Source organism: Chiloscyllium plagiosum, chromosome 1 (genome assembly GCF_004010195.1).
Source record: "Chiloscyllium plagiosum isolate BGI_BamShark_2017 chromosome 1, ASM401019v2, whole genome shotgun sequence".
In the NCBI taxonomy this organism is placed as follows: domain Eukaryota; kingdom Metazoa; phylum Chordata; class Chondrichthyes; order Orectolobiformes; family Hemiscylliidae; genus Chiloscyllium; species Chiloscyllium plagiosum.
The window spans coordinates 113,617,517-113,630,467 of NC_057710.1; the positions used below are offsets into that span (position 1 = coordinate 113,617,517).

At 41.6% G+C, this 12,951-nt stretch overlaps 1 protein-coding gene across 10 annotated transcripts in view; it reads left to right on the top strand.

The window, feature by feature from the left end:
- The first annotated feature begins 6,816 nt into the window (after positions 1–6,816).
- LOC122551847 (LIM domain-binding protein 2) overlaps positions 6,817–12,951 on the top strand; it is a 289,549-nt gene continuing 283,414 nt past the window's right edge. For 2 of the 10 annotated variants that reach the window (XM_043694388.1, XM_043694398.1), the window contains exon 1: positions 6,820–7,244. In XM_043694388.1, coding sequence (XP_043550323.1) covers positions 7,113–7,244 — 132 coding nt within the window. In that variant the 5' untranslated portion in view covers positions 6,820–7,112. Of the gene's footprint in view, positions 7,245–12,951 lie in introns of all 10 variants that reach the window. The other 8 variants (XM_043694421.1, XM_043694423.1, XM_043694374.1 and 5 more) reach the window with 6 other exon arrangements.

Consider the following 12,951-nt stretch of genomic DNA (forward strand, 5'->3'; position numbering starts at 1 on the left):
CAACCGGTTAGTAGTTATTGATTTTTCTTTGGCACTGGGATGATAGTGGTCTTCTTGAAGCAGTTGGGGACTTCAGATCCAAGTAAGGAGAGGTTAAGGATGTCTGAGAATATTCCTGCCGGCTGGTCCAGACAGGATCTGAGTGCACAGCCAGGGACTCAATCCAGACTGGTCACTTTCTGTGTGTTCACTCTCAAAGGTCAATCTAATTGACCTAGATCTAGGTGACCTAGGGTCCAGGTGGATCCAAGGCTGATGGGACAGCTGATATCATTTCCAATATGCTCTTCCATTCAAAGCTCATGTAGAATGCATTGGGTAGGAATGTACTGTTGCCCACGATTTTCTGTTTGAGTTTGCTTTGTAGCCCATTGTGTTGTGTAAGCCTTATCATAAACGACAGGTGTCCATGTGGTTAGTCTGGGTCTCAAGCTTAATTTGGTATTGCCTCTTGGTGTCTCTGATGGTCTTGCGAAGGTTATACCTGGGATTCCTGAATAGGTCGGGGTGGCCTGACTTAAATGCCTCAGACCTAGGCTTCAGGAGGGAGTGGATTTCCCGGTTCATCCTTGGTTTCTGGTTGGGGAACGTTCGAATTAACTTCTTCGGCACACAGTCAACTGCAGACTTACTAATGAAGTCTGTAACAGTAGTGGCAGACTGATTTATGTTGGCTGCTGAGATTTTGAATATGTATCAGTCCACCGGCTCTAAGCAACTCCATTGCCTCAGACTAACACCACTACTTTCTATACTAGATCCTCATGCTTCAAGTTCTGCTTGTAAGTCAGGAGCAGGAGCACAGCACTGTGGTCTGATTTTTCAAAGTAGGGAATGGAGTGGTAGGCATTTTTTACAGTTGTGTAGCAGTGGTCAAGGGGCAAGAGATGTGTTGGTGGGAGTTTTGGTTGCACATTCTTGAGGTTGGTCTGGTTGAAGTCACTGGCTACAATGAACAAGACTTCAGGGTATTCTGTCTCAAGACTGTCTGTAACGTTGTATATACGTTCTGTTGATTTTTTTTTGCCCGCTACTTGGGTGTGTGGTGCTTCAACAGCCGCTGATTGCTTCTGTGTAAACAAACATTGTTGGTACAGAGCACTGGATAGATGAGCTCAAATGGCCATATCTGTATTCTCGATAGTGTCTTCCAGAAGCTGAACTGCAATCGTGAGTTTCCATTTCACTGATATAGGAAGTAACCACTTCCTGCAAATGGACAAATGAGCATGATACATCATTAAGAGCAACTGGTTTGTTGACACATGCACAATTCCTGGGTCAATATAGTTGGGTAGTACCTCCTCACAGCCAGAGCATGTGTTGCATTTGGATCAAAAAGGGAAGACGTCAGACTCACTCGGACATTAGTCTAGGAAGTGACATTCATCATGCTTCTCTAGTAACTGTTTAAAAGGTGGAAGACAGATCTGAGCCTGAAGGCAGCAAGTGAACTTAATTATATGGGATAGCGGTAGTTAGAACCCCACCTACATTCCTGTCCTTTTGATTATCAACTGAGGCTCTTAAGTAGTCGATTAATGACCATTTAAGAACTTCAGTTTTATCTGGGCTGCATTTGTTTCAGCTTCAGACAGGATGAGAGGGTGACCAGTGCAGGCAGGCTATGAGTTTGGTAAGGAGGATGTCTCTCAATCTGAACTAATTTGTTAATGATCAAGAAATGGGAACTAGGATAGGGGAATGGTTGATGAGAGCACCTCATACTCCAGGTGTCCTCTCCCTGGGAGAACTCCTCTCACACACCACTTACCATTCCCATGGGTAGTCCTGGGGGTCATGTTGGGCGTCCAAAGAATGTTGCTGTGTCCCTGCCATGTTGTGGGCCTGCTGGCATCTCCTGGTGACTGGGACTTTATTGTCAGGGGTTCTCTTCCCTGCAGAGAGCTCACCAGCAGACAATCTGCTGCCTGATTGCCAGAAGCTCCAGCAAGCATTTTCACTGTCGTGTGTTGCAGATTTGTCTCCTTGAAATTCTCCTCTTTCAGATTAAATTCAAAAATAGGAAGATCCTGACCATGGTCTCTGCACCAGCTGCAAAATGGTCTCAGTGCTCGAGTAGATTAACTATTCCAAACATCTGCTACTGTCTGCGACTTAGAAAAAAACCCACCTAATTTGTAGCCTATTCCTGATTTTTGCATCATTTAAATCATTGCTCCCAAAACTTGAAAATTGGTGTGTGTGTGTGTGTGTATTGGAGGAGCAGAGTTGAGCATAGAGGGCATGTATGGTGTAGTGGAACTGACTGTGGTCACCTGAGCTGAAATGTTGACTCTGTTTCTCTTTCCAGAGATGCTGCCTGCTGAGTTTCTCCTGCAATTGCCTTGTTTTTGTTTTCAGATTTCCAGCATCCACAGTTCTTTGCTTTTTGTGCTTTTAACTCTAGGTTGTGCGAAAATAAATAGAGGGACGATATCGAAAGGCAAAATTGTCTTCCTCCATACTTTTGAATTCTTGATATAACTTAATAACGATATGGGCTTTAGCAAAAAAAATTGTATGAGATTGATGGCAAGGAGCTTCCTGCTGTCAAGACTAAAATATATAATTTTTCACCAAGTGGTGAACAGTGAGACAAGATTCGCACTTGTGAGCAGCAAGAGGCCTATTTGCATGTATTATCATAAATTAACATCTCCTCATTACATCACCTACCCTCATTGATATGCGGTTTCCCCATTCTCCCACTCACTGCAAAGACAGTGACAGTTCCCAACATGAAAGTCAGAGCAGTCACCTGGAGACTCCAGCTTGCTATGTGCTCCTCTGGATTTCCATCAGTCATTAACATCTCAGGGCATATTCCTTGGGTAGTGACCATTCTCGACTCCTCCCAGCCCAGGTCCCTGTTGGTAATGGTGGTGCTAATTACTCTCTATCTGCCAAGTCTGGGAAAAACTGTAAATGCAGCTGCAGGCTCCAAGATGCACAGCTTAGCTTTGAAGATGGCATTGACACCAGGAGGTCCCAGCAGATGGGCAGTACTCCACTTGTGGCAAGTGGGAGAACACATTGTACTGTGCACAATGGCGGGGGGGGATAATGATGTGAGTTTGGGAAAATAACACAAGATAGCTTACTCGGGCTCGTGGAGAGAGACCCTGCATGATTGGCACTTAGCTGTTCTTTGGGAAGATTCAGTTCAATGTCTCAAAATAGAGCTTCACAAAAATATCTAAATTTTTGTGTTGACTAATTAGAAAACTTGAAGCTTAAAATACAGGAATTGTCTTGGTTAGAATTTGCTTGTTAGAATTTCAGAATCAAAATTGGTATTTGGTTCTTAAATTGTTTGGTCGGAAGGCTTGTTTTCTATGGATTATTAACCCCTACCTGCCCACACCCAGTTAAGCTTTACCAGGTAATCTTGATGGAAATATAATGATTCTTTTCAGAAAGCAGGTATCTTTTTATTTTCTGATATCAGTGAGTTCAGTAAGCCTGACCTCCACCTACCCACTTCAGTTTGTCTATCTGTGTGAGGAATGCAGAATGAGAGAGAGAGAATAATAGCTCATGGAAAATACTTGCGGGAAGCCGGAGAAAGCAGGAATATTGGGAAAACACACGACAATAATCTCAGGAGCCTGTTGAGAGTGGATCTCGGAGATTTCAGAAGCAGGGAGAAAGCAGAAGCCTATGAATGCATGATCAGAGATGAGGAAGAGCTCAGAGAAAGAGAGAGAGCAGGAACCCAAAGCATGCAGGAACAGAGGGAATGTAGAAGTCCAGAGGAGAAGCAAGGAGAGAGCAGGACAGTGCATCTGGGTTGCTGCTTACTGTTGATCATGGTGCACACCAGGGAGCAAACACTGATCAGTGAATGTTGGAACACAGAGATTGCAGGAATCTGGAGAGAGCAGAATCAGCAAGAAAGCAAAAAGCTGAGGGAGCCAAAGCCCGGATTGAAGAGGAGCCCAGAGAGAGGAGGGAGTTTCCCATGTCACCGATCCTGGATGGAAGACAGATTCAATGGACCCATTTTGAGATATGCGGTCTTGAAATATGCTTATGATATATCGTTTAGGCTGAGTTAGTTAAGAGCTGAATAAGAAGAGCAGAAAGCGAGAGAAAAGGAGGAAGTATTTCCAAAAATAATGCATCAGTAAAAAGAGCAGCATAGTGGCTTTGTGGTTAGCGCTGCCGCCTCACAGCACCAGGGACCCAGGCTTGATTCGAGTCTGGGGTGATCGTCTGTGTGGAGTTTGCACAATCTCCCCGTGTCTGCGTGGGTTTCTTCCGGGTGCTGTGGTTTCCTCCCACAGTCCAAAGATGTGGAGTTTAAGAGGATTGGCCATGCTAAGTTGCCCATAGTTTGCAGGCTGAATGGATTAGCCATGGGAAATGCAGGGTTACAGGGATGGGGTGGGTCTGGGTGGGATCTTCCTTGGAGATTCGATATGGACTCGCTGGACTAAATGGCTTGCTTCCACATTGTAGGGATTCTATGACAGTATGAGTCAAGACAATGTAGATGCTTCCTGTATTCCATTGTGGACAACTGTATCTTCTGGCATTTTACAGGACATCAAAAGCCTTGAATTTTAAAATAAATAAATAAACTAATAAAATGTCATGATTCGGAGATGCCGGTGTTGGACTGGGATGTACAAAGTTAAAAATCACACAACACCAGGTTATAGTCCAACAGGTTTAATTGGAAGCACATTAGCTTTCGGAGCGACGCTCCTTCAATCACCTGATGAAGGAGCGTTGCTCCGAAAGCTAGTGTGCTTCCAATTAAACCTGTTGGACTATAACCTGGTGTAGTGTGATTTTTAACCTAATAAAATGTGAATGCCATGGAAACAAACTTCCCCTTCAACTTGAAACTGAGTTTGTAAAAAGCTGATCACCTGACTGCATAAAGCTAAACCATCTATCCAGTTTCATTCACCTACCCTGACAGTTTCATCATGTATTTTAACCAGTGGGACTGTTCTCCTGTATACTGTAGGGCTGTCCTTGTTAATTGTGAAAGAATGGAGATTTTAAAGAGGGGGTAACATTCTCATCATCATCTGGTCCATAATACTATATCTTTCCTCACCACCACACCACATGGGTTCTGGAAATTGGCTGGTAGGAAGTTGGATGCAGGAGTATTTGTAGGTTATACCAAACTTGACTGTTCATCAGAAGTACCACAAGTTATGTTTGTATAAAAATGTTAAGTTTGTTTGAATGCTAATTATCACTTCTCCTGAGCAGATTAGATTACCTACAGTATGGAAACAGGGCCTTTGGCCCAACAAGTCCACACCAACCCTTTCAAGGGTAACCCACCCAGACCCATTCACTTACCCTATATTTACCCCTGACTAATGCACCTAACACTATGGACAATTTAGCATGGCCAATTCACCGAAACCAGAGCACCCAGAGGAAACCCACGCAGACACAGGGAGAATGTGCAAACTCCACACAGACGATCGCCCGAGGCAGGAATTAAACTCGGGTCCTTGGCGCTGTAAGGCAGCAGTGCTAACCACTGAGCCACCATGCTGCCCCAGAAGAAATGTGGAAGATAATTTAGCCTTTTTCTTTTTAATAGGTTTGGCGGACAAAAGGAAGAAATGCAATGGTGTTCAAAATTATACATTTCATAAAATGAACCGTATTGTTTAGCAACAGCGCACAAGGGGCAGAAATACTTTTAATTATACAGAATGTGTAAACAGAGCTCTTTCTTGATTGAGTTTGATCCACTTATAGATTGGAATGAAATCACATGTAGTCGTTAGAATAAATATTTCTGGAGTAGATATTTGGAGTTTAGGGTAGCAAGTTTTTGATAATGTTAATGAAATGACATTGCAGAAGTAAAATGTTTCCAACAAAATACAGGCCACTAAAGAAGTGCTCACTGAAGAAGTTAGGCTATCTTATTTATATGTTCCTTTGGAAATAATCTAATAATGTGTTTCACTTTCTGCACTTGAAACCCTGTCATTTTACTTCACATATGAATCAACCCAATCTATGTTGCAATTCGAGCATAATAATGGGACTGGTATAAGCTGATTTTTAAAAAAAGAGTAATTGGAGGGAGCAACTTGGTATGTCATTGTTCTTTTTGTAATATATGTGCACTCAGATGTAAACAGAGGGTCAAGACTCCATGTAGCCATGTGACCTCAACAGGAAAAGGGGAGGGGGTGGGGGGGTCACTTGGGGAGGCTCACTCTGGCAGTGACTATTTAAAGTATATGAACTCAAAGAGTTAATGAATGTCACTGCATCAGCATGTTATGAAAAATGGAACGTTATAAACTCTTTAATATATGATTTTAACTTTTAGACTAATTTACCACACAATCATCAAATAGTCACATAAGTATGATGGATGTTATTCCATACCCCCCAGGAGGCTCCCTGTTACTGGTAAAGTATAGCTTCCTTATATTAACATAAAAATTTATGAAGAGGAAATCATTTCTGCTTGTCTTTGGAAAAAATATTCAAAACTTTTTGTAAACAAAACAATCTGTCTCCTGAGAGTTGTCTAACAAAGTACAGTTACTCATTATATTCTTCAAAAAGATGTATTTCTGTTCTTCCACCTCTTCTGTAATTCTAATTCTATTCTTAGGTGTTTAACACTTCAAGTTAATTGCATAGTACAGTCAATGTTAAGGATGCTCTTTAAAAGAGAGTGAAGTAAATGTGCTGTTCAAAGTGTTGACATTAGAAAATGCAGCACTGCAGTGTGGAATATTCCTTGCAGGAGGTATTTTAGTTCAGGCAGCTGTTCAACCACCTATATGCTAACAAGTCTTGCTGCCAGGTTCCTGAGGGGTCCTTGCTGGGAAAAATTAAAACCAAACCTCAGACCTCTCTGTCAGCTTGAAGAATTATATTTTTGCCAGTCTTTGGAGCGGACAGGAAATGACCCTTTCACAAACTGATTTTTAAAAACAAGTTTTTCTGCCTAGAGCTATCCAGTCTTTCTCTTGCAGTAGAGGGCTCCCAGAGCATTTCCCAGTGTGTTCTGCTGGTAGCTTGCCTGCACTGTAGCCTAAAGCCCATGTGCACTGTATGGATGTTGATGTTACAGTGTGTAGTTTAATTCTCTGCAAGCATCCAAGATGTCCAGCACACCTCATGACCCTTTCTATTCCTCTCCTTTTGGACCATTTTATAGGAGGCACACGCCATACGTGGTGCAACCAGACTATCGGATATATGAGCTGAACAAGCGACTGCAGACTCGCACGGAGGTAAGTCCTTCAGCTTTTTGAAAATAGCACATAGTACTTCAAATGTGGCTTTGGGATAATTTCGCAGCAACTCATTACGCTGCTTGAAGTATTCCATTTTATGGAGAAACACATAGCTGTGATTATTTTTGTAATTAAATAATGTGGCCTCATTATCTCTTGATGCAAATTAATTGTTTAACTTGATAAAAGCTGCTGCTTCTTTGCAGAATTTAATCAAGCCAAGAAATAAGGCATTTTGTTCTCAAGGTTGAACCTTTTAACAGGAAATTTTCTTGATTTGGGGAGTGGACGGGTGTTTGATGGTTAAGTATTTTTTTAATGGAAAGGAACTATCCCACATTACTGAAGCGAAACGTTTTAATTTATATTTTCTTTGGAAGAATACCTGTGTTTCCACTGAAATTATCACAAGCAATGCAGTGGGAGCATTTTACTAGATCAGTGACAGCTGGTTGTCTGATACTTACTGTAAGTAAGAGGTGCTTGGAATGGCTCTCACTGTTGCAATAGGGAGAGTAATAACAGAGGTTGAAATGGAAGTTACTCTTTCCTATTGTGCAGCCACCAAGCTCAGTTAGTTAAATTTAAGGAAGTGACAGGGAATTTAGAAGAAACCAGCAGATCTGTTAATTAAGAAAATCAGACTGTCATCAGTGCCTTATCAGACAGTTGCTCATAAATTCACCTTTTATATTTAAAGGCACATGAGATATTTATTGCAAAACTGAATTTTGCAAGCAAAGAAAATTACATATGTGTAGATGCTAGTCTGTAATCGGAGTTGATAACAAGTTCAGGTACTGATTACAATTTTGACATTGAATAAATCTTCAGTTTTTATTGCTGTTGGAAGCATTCATGTCCAGTGACAGGATCTTCATGCTGATATTTTAAAAAAAAAGCAGGCTTCTCTTTCTCATTACACAGATTATACGACCAGTCAAAGCCGTAATAGGAAAAATGCATTGGAATGAATTGATGAGCTTTAGTGAAATTTAGACGCATCTGTTTGGTAAAAGTGAAACATTACCAGAGACCTTTTTGCTTTTACAATAGTAAAGGTTACCCGAAACAGAGTCTGTGTGTACAATATTTTTTCTGCGATGTGTTAATATTCTGTACGCAGCTGCATTTACAGCTCTTAATGTGATAGGAACAGCCGCCATAGTTTTAACATTTTCAAACTGCTGATTTTTGTTGATGCTGGGCTGTCTTCTGTTTTGTTTATCAACTTTCGAAAGTGCCGTTTCCACTATTTGCCTCTGCATTTTTAATATTGAAGCATTGATTTCAGCAGAGTGAGTAGTGAGCATCTCTAACTTCAGTGTTGATATAGTTTGTGCACTTAGATTTCTATATTGTAAATGGAAGCATTTGTTTTGTGCCACATTCTTGTTATTATAGAAATATTTAATGTTGTAAATGCCTGTCTCTCTCTCCCCAAATGACTGTTTTGATGTTGTCGAAATTTACTAATTTCTAGGAGTTTAAGTAGAAAGACTACTGCATGAAAGCTGAATTTTCTCTTGACACATAGTCCATGAGATATGCATGTTCACTTTGGCATGCACATGCATCAAAAAAAGATCTAAGACAAAATGTAGGGAGTATAGTAGGTATCACAAATAGTTGCATTTGAGTTTGCTGTGAATTGCAGTGCCAGTGTTGGGAGCGTGAACAGCAGTTAAGAGGTGTTGATGACAGATTGCTTTTTATTCTCCTTCAGGCTAAACGAAGTGATGGCCAAGTTCAGCAGTTCCCAAAGTACAAATTAATAATTATTCAGCAACTGCATCAATCTTACTAAATGTAACAGATTTAATGAGCTTGCTTTAGTTCAGATGGTATTTAATAAACAATCAGGAAGAAATGAATGTCATATTTGCATGATTATTGCTTAGTGTTTCGATGGCAATTTTATCATGAAGAGATTAAAAAGAACCAGGTTTATTTTTTATTTCAAATTTGAAGGGGAAGTGGTAACTGTACGTAACAATGCCTATGCTCCTCTAAAACATGAGCTTTTAGAGTTAAAATCTCGATAGTAAGGCAATACATTATTTCTTTTCTGTTTTTTAAAAAAAATCTGCCACAACTTTGTGCTTTGAGAGTCAGTTAGGTTAAGCCTTTGTCAAATGGTTTTCTTTCACCAGCTCTGCTGCTCGCTTCCCTCAAAGGTGATTGCTGCATGAGTGCTATAAGGTCCCAAAATGCTGCTGTAGATCTCTTTGATTAGTAATTGTAAATATATGAAGTTTTGTGGTCTCTGTCCAGCTCAGGACAAAATATTCTTAAACACTTATTCAACACTGATTTGTGTTAGTTGGGCATTTTCTTTGCTCATAAAAGACAGAGCACAGCCCACAATTTCGAACTGAGGGGCAGTGAATGGTTGGAAGACAAGTTGCTCTGAGTTAGGGACTAATGTTACGTTTTGGGAAAATTCATACTTTGATTCAAAATCATTTCATTGCTGGCCTATGACTTCATGCTGTACCCTGTAGAATACATACTGAAATAATGCTCAGTAATATGGAATGGCTGCTGCCTCATTTTTGAGACAAAACAGAACAAAACATGAGATGCCCCACCCCCCCCTTCTATTTTTGCCTGAGACATATGCCCAATTTTAATTATTTGACTAAGTTAAGATCCTGCCATTAATTCTATATTTATTTGATCTTGGGATATGCATCATGTTGTGCAGAATTACAATTGTAGCTCTTATATTTCTACGCTCAACGTGGTGTGGGCCACTTCAAAAATAATTTTGACCCAGGTCTCTAATGGTTATGGGATTGGAGTCACTTGTAAGGTAGTTAGTAATGAAAGCTAGGCAGATTCTCTTCCCCGAAGAACCTTTGGTGAACCAGATTAAAACTGTCTCATTTTATAAAAAAAAGCTCTTTAGTTCTTCTGACCCCCCTCGTCAACAGCAGAAAAAAGTCATTTCCAGCCCCCTTCAGTTCTGAGAAGTTATATTGGATTCCAAGTTGTTACTTTGTTTCCTTCTTCATAGATGTTGCCAGTTCTGTTGTTTCTTCTTGGTGCCAACACCTTGTTTTAATTTAGCATTAAAATACTTTATTTTTACAGTCGGTTCTGCTATCATGTATGTTTCTTCAACACGAGTTGGCTTTAACGTCCTTGAAGAGTTCAGAACGTTATCTGTGGAACATGAACTTTTCTTACCTGTATTGGTTATAACACGATTCTGGCTCCATTAGTTTAAATGACGTGGCTATTGCGCGATTTTCTTATGACGCGAGAATGGAATGATCGCGTTATATCAGAACCAACTGTATAATGTTATCTGATTTATTCTTGGTTGTTTTTCTAGTACCTGTCCACAGATTATTAGGTTCACAGAATTCAGTTTCACACCATGCCTTGATAGGGTTTCAGCTCATGACGTCGAAGTTGCAAACCCACATGGACTGCATGGTTAGTTACCTATGAAGTCAATGTTTCATTTGGATTTTAGAATCCTAATAAAGCCTGGTTTTTTTTTGGTAAGTGCATTGAACGTTAAGATGTGGCGAACTGGTTGGCCTAGTGAATGACTCTCTGGCTTTTCACCAACCTCCAATTCAAATCTTACCTCTTTGTTTGATTTAAGACTCCCATGTGCACTAGGGTTTGGTCAGCCTGATTCCAGCTCCTGGTGGGCATGGCCATTCAACACAAAAGTGAGAAGTCACAGAGTTGAAGAAATCGTACTCTGGCGTGTATGGCGAGCTGTTCTGAGTTTGGAATAAATTGATTTGTTTGGGCACTAAAGTGTTTCTTTATTCATGCACAGAATGTGGGCATTGCTGGCAAGGCCAGCATCATTACCCATCCTAACTGATCTTGAGAAGGTGGTGGTGAGCTGCCTTCTTGAACTGCTGCAGTCATGTAGTTTTGGGTACCGCAACAATGCTTCCCGGGATGGAGTTCCACGATTTTGACCCAATGACACTGAAGGAACAGTGATATAGTTCCAAGTGTGGATGATGTACGTCTTGACTCAGGTTGTGTTTTCTTGTAGTTGTTAGAGTTCTTGGGTTTTGACAGTGCTGTTTAAGTAGCCTTGGGTGAGTTGTGACAGTGTATCTTATAGATGGTACACACTACTGCCATTGTTTGTCTGTGGGGAAGGGAACGAACGTTAAAGGGTTGGTCAGTTGGGCTATTTTGTCCTGAAAAGTGTTGAGTTCATGGAGTGGTAATGGAGCTGCACATATCCACGCAAGTGGAGAATATTCCACTGCATTCCAGACTTGTACCTTGCAGATGGCGGGTGGATTTTGAGATGACAGGAAGTAAATTACTTCCCACAGAATTCCAGGTCTTTGGGTTCCTCTTGTGGCCACAGTATTTATGTATCTGATCTCACGCAGTAGCTGGTCAGTGGAAAACTCCATTGAATGTTGAAGGATGATAGTAGGATTCTGTCTAGTTGGATATGGTAATTGTGATACTTGTATGGTATGACTGTTATTTGCGACTTGACAATGTTGGCCTCTTGATGCCTCACTGGATGCCTCACCCCACCAACCTCCATGTACAACGTATCATCCGCTGTCATTTCCGCCACCTCCAAACGGACCCCACCACCAGGGATATATTTCCCTCCCCTCCCCTATCAGCATTCCGAAAAGACCACTCCCTCCGTGACTCCCTCGTCAGGTCCACACCCCCCACCAACCCAACCTCCAATCCCGGCACCTTCCCCTGCAACCGCAAGGAATACAAAACTTGCGCCCACACCTCCCCCCTCACTTCCCTCCAAGGCCCCAAGGGATTCTTCCATATCCGTCACAATTTCACCTGCACCTCCACACACATCATTTACTGCATCCGCTGCACCTGATGTGGCCTCCTCTACATTGGGGAGACAGGCCGCCTATTTGCGGAATGTTTCAGAGAACACCTCTGGGACACCCACACCAACCAACCCAACCACCCTGTAGCCCAACATTTCAATTCCCCCTCCCACTCCACCAAGGATATGCAGGTCTTTGCACTGACCTCTCCGCCCCCACCCCACTCCGGCCTATCACCCTCACCTTGACCTCCCTCCACCTATCGCAATTCCAACGCCCCTCCCCCAAGTCCCTCCTCCCTACCTTTTATCTTAGCCTGCTGGACACACTTTCCTCATTCCTGAAGAAGGGCTTATGCCCGAAACGTCGATTCTCCTGTTCCTTGGATGCTGCCTGACCTGCTGCACTTTTCCAGCAACACATTTTCAGCTCTGATCTCCAGCATCTGCAGTCCTCACTTTCTCCTTGCAGTACCTAGAGGACCAAGAAAGGACAAGCCTTTGTGAGTTTGGAGTTAGCTGATCCAGGGTCATAATTTGGCTTGATTGAATCCAACTTTTGTTTGGTTGTCTACTACATTAAACACTTGAGATTCACCACTGTCTCTCTCTCTCTCTTTCACTTTTTTCCAATGGTCTGTGAAACAATATTTTAGTACAGTAATTTAGTAAATTCATATAACAATTCAGAGTGTAATGATTTTTGTAGCTCCATGAAAACCAGTACAGTGAATGACAAAGTGTATAAATTGATTTGAAGTCAGTGTGCACATGCAGAGTAGAAGGAAGGAACAGCTGCAAACATATTTGAATGTGCTGATTGCATATGAGCGACGAAACTGTAGGTGACAAAAACACATTTGCCCCTCGTCAGGAGAACATCTCGGAAATAGAAGT